This window comes from Octodon degus, unplaced genomic scaffold (assembly GCF_000260255.1).
Source record: "Octodon degus isolate 3935 unplaced genomic scaffold, OctDeg1.0 scaffold00109, whole genome shotgun sequence".
Taxonomy (NCBI): Eukaryota; Metazoa; Chordata; class Mammalia; order Rodentia; family Octodontidae; genus Octodon; species Octodon degus.
In genome coordinates this window covers 4,036,910-4,054,333 of record NW_004524685.1, presented here as the reverse complement: position 1 = coordinate 4,054,333, position 17,424 = coordinate 4,036,910, and the positions used below count along the sequence as shown (strand labels likewise).

At 34.2% G+C, this 17,424-nt stretch overlaps 1 protein-coding gene across 1 annotated transcript in view; it reads right to left on the bottom strand.

Annotated features, from left to right (window-relative positions):
* Positions 1-949: 949 nt before the first annotated feature.
* Positions 950-17,424, bottom strand: part of Col24a1 (collagen type XXIV alpha 1 chain) — a 403,759-nt gene continuing 387,284 nt past the window's right edge. Inside the window, exons 53-55 of the mRNA XM_023699052.1 lie at positions 6,980-7,089; positions 4,322-4,537; positions 950-1,276 (exon numbers count right to left, since the gene is read on the bottom strand). Of these exons, the coding sequence (XP_023554820.1) occupies positions 1,130-1,276; positions 4,322-4,537; positions 6,980-7,089 (473 nt within the window). The 3' untranslated portion in view covers positions 950-1,129. The remainder of the gene's footprint in view (positions 1,277-4,321; positions 4,538-6,979; positions 7,090-17,424) is intronic.

The following is a 17,424-nucleotide window of genomic DNA, read 5'->3' as shown; positions in this document are numbered from 1 at the left end:
TTTTAGTGGTAACAGATGTTTTTCTTGGATGTTGCTTTAACAATTGATAAAATAGATTCTATTAAGTTTTAACATTAAACTTAAGAACAGTGAAACGAGATCAATGAGTACTAAAAAATCTCTACAAAACGTGATTTCTACAAAGCAGAAATAAAAGTTTTATAATTTAAAACAGCAGCATTTTCAGAGGATTTGCAGAATTAAAACTTTACAAAAAATATATATATATAAAGTGTCATCTCAGATGATCATGGATTTTTAAAATAATATCACAACCCCTGATCTCTAACCCAAACCTACTACTGGATGTAGTTGGCCAAAAATATTTTTTACAACACTTTTAAAATAACACACATACACAAAAGAAACCTCCCAATTCTCTTGTGTACAAGCACAGGTTACAGTGTGCTGGCTTTGACTTTTATGTACAAAGAGAATTTTAAAAGAAACCAAGGACCATATAAATAATCATTTTACTTGTTATTATGTGACCAAAGCAAATTAAAACAAGTACTAACAATTGAAACATATTTTGATGTAACCAGTACATACACTGTTCATGACAAAGATGAAAAAAGAAATAAAATAGTCTACAAAAGCCACAAGCACCATGTTTTAGAAAGAGCACCAAGCAACACAAAAAGGCAACATGTAAGAGGTAGTGTACCACCGGCTAAGATGTACATGTCCACTGGGGACTTGCATACAGCTTAGTGTTTGGGAAGGTAAGACATTAGGCCACACTTGCAACTTTTAGACAGAAGCATTGCACCTTTGGAAGCATTAGCCAGTATTGCTCCACAGTGCCCTGCAGCTCCAGCTGTCTAATGGGTACATTGTTCAGTCAAAAAAATAAAGATACCCTGAAGAATTCCATGTTTATAAATTTTTTTGTTCTAGGGAATTCTCTGACAAAGCTCAGATCCATAAATTTTTTAAAAGAATAAAATACTTTTATTCTCAATGAGAGTCCTTTAACAATGCCTTTGCTTTTCTTCCTGAGATTCTCGAAGATTTAGCCAATGTCTTTATTCCATGCATTTCAAAATGACGGTATTGTTTTTGTCTATATTTTTCCCTCTGCAGCAATTATGACCACTAGCATGAAATTTCAACTAATCCAAAGACTTTAGAGAAAGCATACAGAACTGCTTTCAATGTAATACTTTTGTTCAGTTTTGAGATGAGGAAGTTTTTGTACTTGGATCACTGGAAGTTGATTAGGGTCAAGAGTATGAAAAAGGAATTTTGCCTTATGCCAGCTGCCATCCTGAATCTGTAAAACAAGAACAAATGCTTTCAGACTTGTTTTCATTAGCAGTGATTCTCAGTAGACAGTGACTTTTACAGAAAATGTGTGTTTAGGGATTAGTGATAATGATAGTAATAATTACTACTACTAATTAGAAACACAGGCTTATTACATTCTTTATGAAGTTACTGATTCTGATTTTTCACAGCCAGATGCTGTGAAAAAGGCTTCTACTTCTGTTAGTAGAGAATTGTTGGACCAGATATACATTAAAAGGCTGTTGTAGCCCTAATACGAGCAACAATCCTTTGTTCTCTGTTTCTGCATTTGTGGATTACTCTTTAGGATGAGTATTTTTCTTGGGTGAAAGAGAATGCCTTATTTGAACTTCTGTACTTTCAGCAGGAAAAATTCATATCGCCTGAGTCTGAAGTGGTTAAAGTAGAACCACTGAATCATTTTTTAGTTTTCTTCTATTCCATAATTCTCCATTTATATGGGTTCCTTCTTTTTCCCCCTTCTTCCAGACCTTTCTGTTTTCTTAGTGTACATTCTATCATTTCCAATAAATTCTAGGAAACAGAACATATTACACAATGTCCCATGATGAAGCTTCAATAAGACAAAATAGATAAAAACAACTGACTAGTCTTGTGGAACTTTTTAGTCAGAAATTTGTTCAGTTACTTTTTCACAGAATTATCATATGAGTTTTAAAATTTAAAGAAACTTTAGAATTCTTGAAATACAAATTTAATTTTTGAAGCTGAAACTACTGAAGTTCACTGGAGATAAATTGTCTAATATTTTAAGTTTGGTGTGATAACTAGGTCTATAATTCTTTATGTAAGATGCTGTTAGAGTCATTAAGTTTTTCAAGCAATATTAACACTAAGTACATTTAGGACACCTGAGTAAGATGTAATTTTCAGTTCTACAGCACTGAGAAAATATAATGATGAATAAATTGGTTCTGGGTTCTAAATTCTAGCAGCTTATAAATCCAGCAGGAGGGGGTAGAAATATCAACAACCATAATACAAGACCATGTAAGATAAGTAATGTACATAGTGCAGGTTAAATTTCTTATGTCTAGCTAGAATTGTCAAGACATGCATAAAGAAAATTGAGAGTTTAGATTTAGTAAGTCTTTTTTTAAATTTTTTTTTATATTTATTTATTTTGTGTGTGGCCAGTTCAGCCCACCAGGGGGCGGGGCTGGCTGGCATGTGGTGCTGGGGATTGAACCGTGGTCCCTGGGCTTTTGCTTAGCTTGTTCTAAGTAGGTGCTTTAGACCACTGAGCCATCTCACCAGCCCTAGATTTAGTAAGTCTTTTTTTGCATTGGGTCTTCAGTTTAACTGGCAATGTCAGAAATTATTGACCTGAGTCCCGCACAGTTCAGTAAGTCTTAAAAGTATGCTTAAAGTTTTTACTTGACTTGAGATATAGAGAAGGGCATTTAAGGAGAAAACAAGGCATAAAGAAAATAGACACCTATAAAAAACCCCTCAAAAACCAAAAACCAAAACCCAAAAACCAGATGGGAAAATATATGGTTATTGTTGGGATTAAAGACACAGACTTTGGCCAGGAGCAGATTTTAATAGAAATCCAAATCTGACCACTTCCCTCACAAATAAATGGGAATAATAAAAACCTATGTCATAGGGTTGAAGATTAACCCATAGGTTGAAATTTCAAAAAAAAAGTCCTTAGCAGTACAGGTTTGGGCTCTGGAGCAGTGCATACCTGAGACTGTTTTCTTGCCCCTCCACTAATGAGGTATATGACCTCAAGCAAATTACCTTGTTATGTTTTCTGATTTTTACCTATAAAATGGGACTAATTATTTATTATGGTATTACGATGATATAACACAGTGTGTGTACTCCATGGCCATTTATCTAATAATAAACAACTAATAAATAGACATAGGAGTTGTTGCAAGTTGTTGATATGTTTGACCGCAGTTTAGACCGCCAGTAAAAATTCAATCTGGGAAAGTAGGTTGAGGCCTGGTTGTCCTAAGTGCTGAACAGAGTTGATAAATTTGGATTATGTCTCACAGGTATGAGTGAGTCACTAAATGTTTTTGGAAAAGATTGTAAATATTACCTAAATTTGTTGGTGATATTGATCTCTTCAAATACAGAAAGTAGGAGCAATGTAATCTAGACTGTTTTATCTATGACTAATTTTCAAATAGTCAAGCACTATTTCTCTGGGAACAAAATGTTATGAAAAGTACAATCTTCTGGAAATGCTGAATAGATCATGGGCTTCATAGAACAGTAAGTTCTATTGATAAAACAGACTTTATTTTCTCTAGGGAGGGTTTATTCTCTCTTGGTTCTCTAAAGGACCAGATACAGTTTTGTTAATCATATTGTCTCTGTCACATGTCCTTTTCTGTGCTATTTTGGGATGATGTTAGCCATAGATTTGTGAGTGAGTGTGATAAAACTTTACTTATAAAGACTGGTGGTGGGCCTGAGTTAGTCTATTGACTGTAACTTGTCAACACCTGCTCTATAAAAGTGTTTTAAAATAACATTTTTTATGGTATTTAATTTTAATAATAAAAATGAACAATGGTTCAAATACTAAATAGGGCCATCTACAATTATATCTGTGTTTATTTGTATAAGGTCTGGCAAAATGAAAAAACACTAACTTATTTCTATAACCTGTCCATACAGTCATGAAATATAAAAATCATAGTAATAAAATATAAAATCATGAAAGGAATTTACACACTCTAGCTAAGCTAATCTAGAAATATTTATGCCTATAAATATATCCATCTAGATATATTTATTTCCTCTGGGGGTAACTTACATATTAACACTTATTTTGCATGTAAGTATCTATGAGATGCCATAACAAAAACTAACATGCTATAAACAAATGACTGAGCCAAAGAGATGCACCATATTAAGTTATATACATTAAAACTTACTGTCCATCTGCATGAAGATTGTAGTTAAACTCTTACTCAGTCTTCTAATTTTATAGTTTTACCAATGTTAAGTTATACTAAATGATCAAAAATTGTTGCTTTCATACCTTGCAGTCATCTGAAAGCACTTCAGGTTCCAGTAGAGTGTTTTCTTCAAAAACCTGACCATTCCAGCCCTTGAAAGCAACAGGCAATCCCGGGCCACTTGTTTGTGCATTTGTCCACCTCAAGGTACTCAGACAGTGAATGGTGATGGCGTGGGTAGCTTCCGAACTCAGTAAATGAAGGAAGTTCATCTGGACTTTCCCAACTCCAAACTCCAACTAATGCAACAGAAAAAAATACGGGTTAGAAGATGAGGCAAATTTGAAACTTCTACTTTGGGGAAGCTTAAGAAAGTCCTTGAAAGGAAGTCCAAGAATGCTACTTTTCTTAGAATTTAAATGCTAGGCATTGATGTGCTGGTAAATGCATGGAAAAATCTCTGCTCGTAGCACTGTCTGATTTCCATGGTGGAAGCATGCCCAGCATGGCTAGGTGTAGACTACCCAGGTGATGTCACTGGATTTGGAACGTGGAGAGACATGAAGTCACAGTAGGTTCTTTTAAGCCCATATGAACTGGCTTCAGCACAGCATTACTGTAATATCTAATAAAATAAAGAAAATAATTTTTATGTTATTGGATGAAATGCAGCAATAATTTATTTTAGATTAGTGCTTTAATAATATTTTCCCATAAAAATCTGAAATTATGTTTGTACCTTCATTTAAGATTTTCTTGTGTGAGTTTCCAAAGGTAAGTTACAGATTATAATTTGAGTAATTTTGACCATGACAGCTTTTATGGACAAGAATGAAAACTTATTTTTTTTTTTTTTTGTGATGACAGACCCCAAAGAAGTTATAGTCATACAATGAGTAATCAATATTTATTGAATGAATGAATATATGAAAAAGTGTTACTAAATTAAATGAACAACATAGGAGAAAATTTGACTTAAGGGATTTTGCTTGCATATTTTCTAGGCTCGGTTAGGCAAGTAAAGTTTTTGATAGTTCTAGACATTATTATTATTATCATTGTCAGCATTACTCAAGCAAGGAATAGTCATATGGTAAGTGGACAGAAGTAGTTTCTACTGAGGAATTTATATTAATCTCCAAGCATAAAAATAGAAAAGTGTCAGTGATCAGGTAATGGAAAAAAAGAAGCAATAAAACAAGAAATCACAAATCACAGGAAAAGAGAGGAAAAGTCAAAGAGAGGCATGAAAACCTAAAAATGGAAGGAACCAGGGATTGAATTCAGGACCTTGAGCTTGGCAGGCAGGTGCTTAGGCCATTAAGCCATCTCCCCAGCTAGATTATATTTAAAAAAAAATTTAATTCCTTCATTTTTATAGATCAAAAACATGTAAAATATCCAGCCTTCTGAGCCTTAGTTTGCTTGTTGGTAAAGCAGGGTGTGGTGAATACTAAAAGTAACAAAGGTAATTTACCTCGCCTACTGCCTGCACAGAGCAGGCCTTCTGGTGGTTCAGTGCAGCACTAGAATAGACCCGTCATTTCTAGTCTTCCTGAGGTTGAGTTTATGGAAAGGAAAAATGGAAGAACTGATGCAAATCACAGAGAGAACTGGCATACGGCAGATCTCTAATGATGCCTATGTCCCTGGCACAATATTCTCCTCCTCTCCAATCCCTTTGTATGATAAGCCAAATCAAAGTCTTGGGGCACCTTCCAGGGGGTGTTGGAGTTTGATGTGGATATTTTGGATGAGGGACTATCTTATTGCGTTTTGTTAGAGGCACATGGTTTCCTTGGGATGGAAGACTTCTTCTGTCCATTTCAGGGTAATAATGGTACATAGCTTTTGAAACAAAACAGTGAAGAAGCTGACTAAAAAAGGAGAGGTTCATTTAATGATAAGCAGCTAGAGACGTCATTTTAGCTACTGCCTTTTAAGGTGGACAGAACACACAACAGGCCATGTATCAATTCTTTGCCAGAGAGAAAAATATTCTTGGTACCATGCCAAGCTGGTTTAATCAGAAAAGAAACCAATGTAGCTTTGATTTTAACATATATTGTAAGTAGAACTAGGGTTTAGACTTTATCAGTGCTTGTCATAACACCCAGTGTTAAACTAAATTAACTTATTTTCATTCTAAATAGTTGATTTATAGAACTACACTTGGCATTTTAAATACAAATCTGTGGATATTTACAGGAGGTTTTGATGTGCCAAATCGCCAAAATAGGAAGCTTTTGTGGCTTCAGTGATGATGCTGTAATTTTCAGCAAAACTTTTGGCAACTGGTTATTGATTACCACATTGCAGCTACTTAGGAACTTTCGTAATATATGTGTATATATCAAAACATAACATACATTTCATAATTTTTAAGGAATTTAAAAATTATGATCATTAGAATATGCCAAGCTGGAAACCAAGGGATGGAGGGAGGCGGAAAGTTGCAGAGGGGAATGGATGAAAACAAAAGAGTTAAGATGTGTCCTGTATGGTTACCAACTTCCCATGATGCACTACAAGCATGTGCAAATAAAATTAGGCAAAAAATCCACAAAGCAGACATCAAGATCTACTGTGGTTTAAAAAGATATTTCTTATATATGGTATAGCATAAAGGACACCTGATTTTGTTCTTAAAATTTATGACTAAAGTCACAGAATTTTCAAAATAATTATTTATGGGTACTGTGTAACATACTATGACATATTTTCTTAAATTCAATTCATACCTTTGTCACAGAAACAGGAGATAAACATGTCTGACCACCAGCACTAAAATTGCAGAAAACTTCAATGGCGTCTGAAGGGCATCCAAGATTAGGATCAATCCAGTATTTTCCTATTAATTTATGGTAAAACACAAAGTTACTTAAATTCCATGCTAAACTATGACATATATCGTAGTATATACTTTATTTATTATCATAGTCTTCTCTGTTAAGATGCTTGGAAGCTTATAAGCCCACTGACATTTAGTGAATGGATAAAAGCTGTATGCATTCTGTAAAATGGATACTGTTTAAGGGTATTTCATAATTTTAATTAAGATGATAGAATGGTTGAATCTGCTGCTTTGTACTGTAGGTAAGATGAACTCAAATAAAAGTATTATAAAGTTAAGTAATTAATGAAAAGTTGAAGTTAATGAGGTATATTTGTAAAGTTCATTGGTGCATATTTCTGTTTTATGTTGCCAGAAATCTAACACAAAGATTTTTGTTTAAAGTAGAAACAACCTCAAGTCAAGTATGGTGGTCCATGCCTGTGATCCCAGCACTCAAGAGGCTGAGGCAAGAAGATTGCCTTTGAAGCCAGCCTGGGCTCTATGGTGTTCAAGATCAGCCTGAACTACACAGGGAGACACTTGTCTCAAAAACAATAAAAAATAAACAAACAACAACAACAAAAATAGAACAACTTCAGTCTCTAAGGAAAAATATATCTTAATAGGTAATAATGAAGATTAAAATAAAATGAAGAAAACACTTTCTGTTTTTAGAAAGATAAGTGTATTTGTATCTGTGTATTCAAAGTGGTTAGGATAGATACATAGTTACATTCTGTTAATGAATAGAATGATTTGTTATAGTGGTGTTTGTAAATAGGAGCTCAAGTCCACATCTTGTACAGCAATTAACCACTAAGAAGAATATATGCAGTGTGTTATTTGTTGAAACTGTACTTCCGATCTGATTTGAAACTGTCTCATTGCTATCTGTTTATAAATAAAATTTTGAAAAAAAAAGATAAGTGTATAATGAAATGCTTATCACATTTATGCTTTCTGCTTCAGATTCATAAGTGGGAAAAGCTGAAGTCTTTATGCCACGATAAACCTGCCAATTTTTGCCTGCATCGAATCTCTCAAGACCCTAAAATGGAGCCTAAAGTCAGACTACAGAAAAGCACCACACTAGCATCTTAATTCCAGAATGACAGACACAGAATATTGAACTAGTATCCTATTCTAGACACAGAGGAAAGGAATTTCTGGATTAGGCAGGCTTACTTTCTTTCCTTTAAAAGGGAAGGCATCTGCACAGCAAATTCTGTATCTTCCCCACAAATAAATCAAATTTAAGGTAAAGTAAAATGTTTAAAGGAAGGTGTATCTATAGTAGGACTGTGCAATACTGTGGATATTTGAATATATACAGTTTTTTATTACAACAATGAAATGAGTAAATTGGAAACTTCTAAGTGCTCTGGTTTTGTAAGGGATGCATGTATGATACATTTATTCTGTCAGACTAAAAAGTATAAGATTTATGACATTCTCTTTTAATTTATAGCAAGTTAGATAATGTATTGCCATGAAAAATACTTATAGTAAATAGCATTCTTTTCCACCAAAAAAAGGCAAGATGAAAATTTCTACAGTAGGTCGAGATCCTTCTCCATTTCATCTTTGCACCATAGCAAAGATTTCTCTAGTTCACAATCCAAAACCATCTTTGAGTGCTCTCCCTTCGACAGTCATCTAATCACACAGAATGTGTACTTGCTGAATTGACAGCTCAAAGGTGAGGGAATGTTCTCTATTCCAGTGGTTTTCAAATGTTAGTGTGTGTCAAACTATCTGTCAGAACCCATAGCTGGGCCCCAAGTCCAGAGTGGCTGATTTATTAAGTCTGAGGTGGGGCTAGAGAGTCTGCATTTGGAGCAATATTTAATTCTGGGCTGGGGGCCACATCTGGAGAAGCGCTGCTCTATTGATAAATGGAGGACAGGGTGGAGGACACCAGTCCTTATTAGTCCCTTTTCATCAGAATTTTTAACATTTTAAAATTTATAGGATCTGAATTTTTGGAATCTAACGCAGTCTTCTAATCTTATCAAAGGAAGTAAATCACTCTTCCTTTCTTCCAAGAAATACTTTCCTCCAACTGTGTGAGGTAATGCCATATTTTGTTTTTTGGTTTATTTTTTGTTTTGTGAAAAGTGTTTCATGAAGCAAACTCTTGTATAGGGTAGAACGTTAGGAATTAATGCATTATGTTACACAATAGCAAACGGATATGCACTTTGTAGCTTCTCTCAAGGCATGCCGAGCTAGAGGTAAAGGCCGAGGAGTCTAAGAAAAGAAGTAGGATATATGTATACAAGTACAGATAAGGGAGTAGATGTGATACTGGGAGCCTATTTATGACACGTGAATAAACCATGTTCTTAGATAGTTTATAATGTATATTATACTCTCATCTTTAAATTCTACCTCATACTTACTTGTATTCTCTGGGTCTGTCTCTATCTCTCTTCTTTTGTGTAGTGGGATTGGGAATCAAATCCAGGGCTTTGAGCATGTTAGGGAAGTATTTACCAGGGTGCTACATCTCATGCCTTTGCTTATTTATTTATTTGGGTACTGGGTATTGAACCCAGGACCTTCATGCTCAACTTAATCCCCAGCCCCCCACCGCTTTTTCTTATGTAACAAATTTTTGAGGTCTAGTCTCACTAAATTACTAAACTGTCCAGGCTGAGGGCCAACTTGCAGTCCTCTCTAAGAGAGTCTATTTTTAATTTTGAGACGAGTCTTGCTAAATTGCCCAGGCTGGCCTTAAACCTTTGATCATTCTGCTTCAGCCTCCTGAGTATCTAGAATTGCAGATGTGCACCACCATGCCTGGCTCTTACTCTCTTTAGCCTCTGTTATTATTATGTGCTATTTTGCCATCTAAGTATTCATGGTATTTTGTGAACTTGTGGGTACCTACAGTTTGGAACTATTTTAACTGAAGTTTAAAGATGAAGATTTTCTGAGCTTTCCAAATGATGCAAAGTGAGGCTGCCATCTGCATACACGTCTGTTTTCTTCTAATTTAACCACAGGGTATCTTCCTTTGAAAGCCTAAGTTCTCATCTTTAGTGAGCCACAGATTCTGTGTTTGACCCTTCGCCCCATGATGCTGCCAAAAGCATCGCTCAGCTTCCCAACATACCAGGCAAAATCAGCTTCAAGTCTTAGGTTCATGTCTCTGATGTCTCCAAATTCTTGCCTTGAAAGTTCCTTTCTACTTTATCAGCTATTTTATGTTTCAAATTAAAAAATTAATTTGAATTACTTGTTGCATTACCAGGAGTAGAGAAGAATCCTTAGCTCCATTATTTTCTCTTAAAATCTGATGAGGGTTTAATAATTACCAAACACTCTCGATGGATGTTACCAATGAGGCCTGCCTTGTTAAGTCCAATAGCCTTTCTTAATGTTCATTTCACTTGACATTAGTTCAATTAATCACTTCATCTTCCAAGCATTTTCTTTGATGTCCAGGATACCACATTGATCTAGTTTTCTATTTTATTGCTACTGCCTTAGTTGAACTTGGTAGTTCCCTCTCACCTCTCTGATCTCTGAACACTGGAGAACCACAGTGCATGGCTTTTAGACTTCCTTTTATTTCTCTACCTACTGTGTAGGTAATCTTAAACAGTCCAAGTCTTAAATTCTATTTATATCAAATGACCTCATAATTTTTACCCTTAGCTAGAACCTGTCTTGACTTTGTTTTGGAACAGCGAACTATCTACTTGACAGTCTTCCTTGAACCAACAGACATCTGAAGCTAAACATATCCAAAGCTGAACTCATTTTTTAGCCAAGTTTCCTCCTTTCCCATCTCCATTTCAGCAACTCTATCTGTCCATGGTACAAACCTTATGTCACCTTTTACCATTCTGTGCCTCTCATATCCCACATCACATCTATCAGCAAAACGTGCTAGGCGTACCTTAAAGCATATCCAAAATTCCGATGGTTTCTCACCATTTTCCTGGTCAACAGTTGTAGTCCAATTCATCACATGCCTCCTGCATTATTTTACTAACTTTTTCAGTGGTTTCCCTACTTCTACACTTGCCCTCATTATATTTCTAATACATAAACCAGAGTAATATTTAAAACATGTAATTCAAATTATGTTATTTCTTTACTCAGAAATTTCCAGTGTCTTTTCAAGAGCAGGAAGGTTCTACATGATCTGTTTGTTTTTTTTTAAATTATTTTATTTTGAAGAGAAAAAAAGCAATAAAAACAATGATATAGAATTTCAAAACACACAAGAAGAGATTAACAATAGTTAATATATTGTATATTTTTATCTTTAAAGTAGTTGCTCATATTAAAAGATAGGTATTAAAATTAATATAAGCACAGTTTTTAATGAACTAACAAACTATTAGTATAATTAGCACATATATATATTTTTTTCCCTTTCTCTTCTCCTTTCCCCTTTCTCAGGTGTTCTTTCGCTTTGAGCCGCTTCTTCTCCTTTCACAGAATCTATTGTATATTTTGTATCTTATTTATCCTTTCAATTTCTTAGGGAGACAATACATGCATGTTTATACATGCAAGTCTGATTTATTCCACTTATGAATATGGTCTCAAGTTCCATCCATTTGCTTATAAAAGCCTTGAGTTTATCCTTCTTTTAGTTGAACTTACTCTGTTGTATAAAAATACCACACCTTTTTTATCCATTCCTCAGTTGATGGGCATTTGGGTTGTTTCCAATATTTAGCTATTACAAATGTGCTGCTATAAATATGAGTGCACATATATTACTGTGATATGATTTAAATTCTTCCTGGAAAACATCAAGAAGGGGGATAGCTGGATCAAATGGAACTTTTGATCCTAGCTTTTTGAGGAATCTCTATGCTGATTTCCACAGTGGTTGTACCAGGACACAGTCCCACCTAACAGTGGAAAAGGGTTCCTTTTCACCTACAGCCTGCCCCAGCATTTGCTATTGGTTGATTTTTTTTTTTTTTGATCATAGCCATTCTTTCTTTGGTGAGATGGTAACCTCAGTGTTCTTTTAATTTGTGTTTCTAGAATGACCAATGAGATTGAAAATTTTTTATATATTTATTGCCATTTGTATGTCTTCATCTGAGAAATATGCATTGATTTCAGGTGCCCATTTTTGGAGTAGGTCTATTAATTTGGGGGGGATTTTTTTTTTGTTCTTTTATGTGCTAGATGGAAATCCTTTGTCTGAGGAATGGTTGACTAAAGTTTTGAACTTCTATGGGCCTTATTCTCACTCTGTTTGTGGTTTCATTTGATGTGTAAAACTTTAATAGGATGAGATCCCAGTTGTTGATTCTTTCAAGTACTTTCCATGCAGTTTGGGTTTTATTCATGAACTCTCTGCAGAACCCTGTGTCTTCAAGGTTTCTACCTACTCTATCTTCTAGTAAATTTAGTGTTTCTGTTTTGATATTTAGATCTTTGATCTATCTTGACTTTGGTTTAGTGCATAGAGATAGACATCGGTCTACAGTTAGACTTTGGTATGTGGAAAGCCAGTTTTTCTAGCACTGTTTATCAATGAGGCTACCTTTCTTCTAGTGCACTTTTTTGATCCCTTTATCAAAGGTGGCTGAGTGTGTTTGTAGTTGTGTCTGCATCTTATAATCTGTTCCACTGATCCTCAGATTATTTTTTTCCAGCATCATGCTGATTTTTATCACAGTAGCTTTGTAGTATAATTTCAAGTCAGAGATTGTGATGCCTCATGCCTTTCATTTGCTGCCAAGGATTGTCTTTGCCATTCTAGGTCTCTTCTTGTTCCAAATGAATTTCAACAATGTTTTCTCTATATCCGTGAGGTATGCTAATTATACTTTGATCGGGGTTGCATTAAATCTGTATCAGTTTTGAGAATAAGACCATTTTCACAAGGTTAGTACTTTCTATCCATGAGCAAGAGATATCTGTTTTCAGATATCCTCTTTGCCTTCTTCAGAGTACTGTAATTTTCAATGTATAGATCTTTTACATGTTTTGTTAGATTAATTACTAAGTATTTCTTTCTTTTTTTGATGCTATTGTGAAAGGTGTTGTTCCCCTATTTTTTCTCTCAGTGATGTTATTTGTATACAGGAATGATACTGATATTTGAATGTTGACTTTGCATCCAACTATGCCATTAAATTTGCTTATCAAATATAAAAGTCTTTTGGTAGAGGTTTTGGGGTCTTCTGTCATGTCACCTGCAAATAATAACATCTTCCTTTCTTATCCTTTATCCTATTATTTCTTTTTCTTGTCTCAATGCTCTAGCTAATGTTTCTAGAACTATATTCAATAGGAGTGGTGATAGTGGACATCCTTACCTTGTTCCTGATTTTAAAGTGAAAGCTTTCAGCTTTTGTCCATTTAGTATGATGTTGGCTTTTGATTTGTCATAGATGTCTTTTGTCAGATTGAATTAAAAGCCATTAATTCTGATTTTTTGTAGGGTTTAAAAAATTTTTTTAATTTTTAATTTTTTTTCTAGATATATTCTTTTTTAAAATTTATTTATTTATTTGTGTGTGTGTGTGTGTGTGTGTGTGTGTGTGTGTGTGTGTCCAGCTCAGCCCACCAGGGGGTGAGGCTGAGCTGGCATGTGGTGCTGGGGGATTGAACCGCGGTCCCTGTGCTTTGCTAAGCTTATTCTAAGTAGGTGCTTTAGACCACTGAGCCATCTCACCAGCCCCTTTGTAGGTTTTTTAAAATCATAAATGAATGCTAAACTTTTTCCAAAGCTTTTTCTGCTGCTATTAAGATGATAATGTGATTTCTGTCTTTGACTCTGTTTACATTATATATTATATTTATTGATTTGCATATGTTGAACCATCCCTGCATTCCTGGGATGAGTTCTACTTATCATGGTATATACTCTTCTTGATGACTTGTTGCATTCTGTTTGCTAATTTTTGTTGAGTGTTTTTGCATCTATGTTCATTAGGGAGATGGCACTATAGTTCTCTTTTTAGGTTTGGTATTTTCCTGGTTTTGGTATCAGGGTAATATTTGCCTCCAGGAATGAATGAGGAAGGATTGTTTCCCTTTCAATTTCATTAAAGTGTTTGAGGAGTATTAGCATTAAATCTTGTCTAAATTTTCTTGTAGAATTCAGCTGTGAATCCATCAGGACCTAGGCTTTTATTTGTTCATAAGTTTTTAATTATGTTTTCAATTTCAGTAACTGATACATGTTTATTCAGAATTTTTATGTTTTCTTAATTCATCTTTGTAATTTCTAAGAATCTGCCAATTTTTTTCTGTTTTCCAACCAATGCAAACAAAGACTTTCAAAAAACATATTGATGATCTTCTGAATTTCCACTGAATCTGTTGTAATTTCACTCTTTTTATTCCTCATTGCATAAATTTGAATTCTTTCTTTTCTTTTTAAAATATGGTTCTTTAGGGATTTATCAATTTTGTTTATTCTTTCAAAGAACTATCTCTTCAACTCAGTATTTTATTTGTATTGTTTTCTTAGTTTCAATTACATTGATTTCTGCTCTGATTTTTATAATTTCCTCTCTTGTATGGGCTTTCGGGCTTGAGCTGCTCTTCTTTTTCTAGAAGCTTGAGGTGCAGCATTAAGTTGTTCATTTGTGCTTATTCTGTTTTCCTGATATGAAAATTTAATGCTCTAAGTTTTTCTCTTAGGACTGTTTTCTTGTGTCCCACAGGTTTTGTATGTTGAATTTACATTTTCATTTGATTATAGATATTTTTAATGTCTTCTTTTTTTATCTGTGACCCGCTGGTTGTTTGTGGTGGTGTTATTTAATTTCCATGTGTTTATGGGGCTTTTGCTGTTTCTTTTACCATTAATTTCCACTTTCTTTGTACTTTGTTAAGATAATGTGCATGGGATAATTTCAGTTTCTTTGCATTTACTTGCGCATTTTCTATGGTTAATATATGGTCTATTTTAGAAAATGTCCACTATGGAGCTGAGAAGAATGTGTATCCTGATGTTGCATGGAACACTCTGTAAATATCAACTATGTCCATTTGTTCAAAATTATTTTAGTTGTAATATCTCATTGTTGATTTTTTGTTTAGTTGACCTATCTTTTTGTGACAGTGGGGGTATTAAGGTCTCCCATTAGAATTGTGCTATTGGTATTTGATTTTTCATATCTATTAATATTTGTCTTATATAGTTTGTGCTCACTGAATATCTATCTATCTATCTATCTATCTATCTATCTATCTATCTATCTATCTTTGTTCTTTCTCTTGAAGTTTTCCCCTAACAAGTATATAGTGATCTTCTTTATCTCTTTTGATTATTCTTGGTTTGAAGTTCACATTGTCTACAGAATATAGCTACCCCTGATTTTTTTCTGGGTTCTTGTTGCATGGAGTTTTGTTTTCCATCTTTTGATTTTCAGTCTATGAATTTCTTTTTCATTTAAATTTCTTTCTTGTATACAGCATGTTGTTGGACTTGTTTCTTGATTCATTCTGCTAGTCTGTTTCTTTTGATTAGTGAATTGAGCACATTTACATTGATGATTATTATATATACATATAATAACATATATGTTATTATATATACATATATGTACATATATACATATATATGTATATATGCTTATCTTTCTCATATTGTTTTCCTACTGTAAGTTCCCCACTTTTTCTTTCTAATTGTTTGACCTAGTTGTTAGTTTCTTTCTGTTGTTGTTCTTGGAATTGTGATCATTTTTGTCTCTGTCTAGAATATTTTACAGGGTAGGTTTCGTGGTCATGAATTTTTTTATTTGTTTTTTTGTGGTGAAAGGTTCTTATTTGTCCATTAAATTTTTTTTTTTTTTTCCAGAACCGGGAATTGAACTCAGGCCCTTGCACTTGCCAGGGAAGCGCTTATTCTAATGAGCCATCTCCCTGGCCCTCTCCATTAATTTTGAAAGATAGTGTTGCAGGATTCATCAATCTGGGCTGGAAGTTGTTTTCTTTCAGGACTTGAAATACTTTACTCCAAGATCTTTCTGACATGAGGGTTTGTGTTGAGAAGTCTGCTGTGATTCTGATGGGCTTTCCCTTATAGGTGATCTGTTTCTTTTGTGTAATAGATTTTAATATTGTGTTCGTGTGCTGAATTTCTGGGATCTTGATTATTATACATCTGGGTGTAGACTTATTTTGGTTATGTCTAATTTGAGTTCTATATGTCTCATCTATGTGTATGTGATGTTCTTTTCCAGTGCTTGAGAAATTTTCTATTACTTCTGCAAATAGTTTTTTTTTTTCCAATGTTATTGTGTTTGCTCCTTTTTTACTGACAGCAGTTATTCTTATTTTTCATTGCTAATCTTGCAGCTGTTGAATGTTATTCCTGATCTTTTATTATTTTTAAAAAAGTTTCCTTTCATGCTTACTAGCTGTAATGATTTGTTTTCTTGATCTTCCTGATTTATTTTGCTTAGGAGCATGCTTAGGTGCTCTCTTCCCAGCCACACTCTCTTTTCTGCTAATGCCGGAACATTGCAGCTACATTCCTAGGCTCCAAGACTTGACCTTTGTTCTTTCTGCCTAGAAAGCTCTTTCCCAAGATTTCTTGCAGTTGGGTCCTTTGCCTTCTTCTGATAGCACCCTAGCATCACTTTCTTTAAGATGATTTCTCTGACTGTTATCTTTAAAACTACATCTTCCACTCTATTTTCTATTCTAGTCTCCTTCTCTGCTGTTTTATTTTTCTCAGTAGCACTTATCATTTCTTTTGATGAAAACATTTGTGGGGACAAAGACCTTCATGATACTTCATAATCCGTAATCACTTAGTAACCTCTCCTATAAGAAAGGAATCTCAGAGGGCTGGCCAGATAACTCAGTGGGTTAAAGGGCCTGCTTAGGCAGGGTACAGCAGCTGGGGTTCAGTTCCCAGCATGCTGTTTCAGCCCTGCCCCTGGGGCATGGTGAGACTGCAACTGAGACTGGGTGTGGTGTTGTGTGCCTATAATCCCAGCATTTGGGAGGCTGAAAATAGGAGGATCACTATAGTCTGATCTACATAGTGAGAGACCCTGAACACCTTGTAGACCCTGTACCAAATACATTTTTTAAAAAAAGCAATCTCATAGTGATTTGATAAGTATTGAAATATTCATTTCAATTAAAAAAATTTCACTTTATGTCCTCAAATACAGGAGGGAATTAAGTTTAAAATTGTTATAGACAGCTATAATTGCAGATATTAGTTTACTTTTTATATTAATCTAGGGCAGGGAAAATCTATGGAAGTTAAGTATGTTAATATAAATAAAATGTGTATTTTTAGTACATTTTAAAGAAGGGAAATATATTTTTTGACAATATATAATTGTATGTGTGATATATGTATGTAGTTATATAAATTTTTTTTAAACATTTATT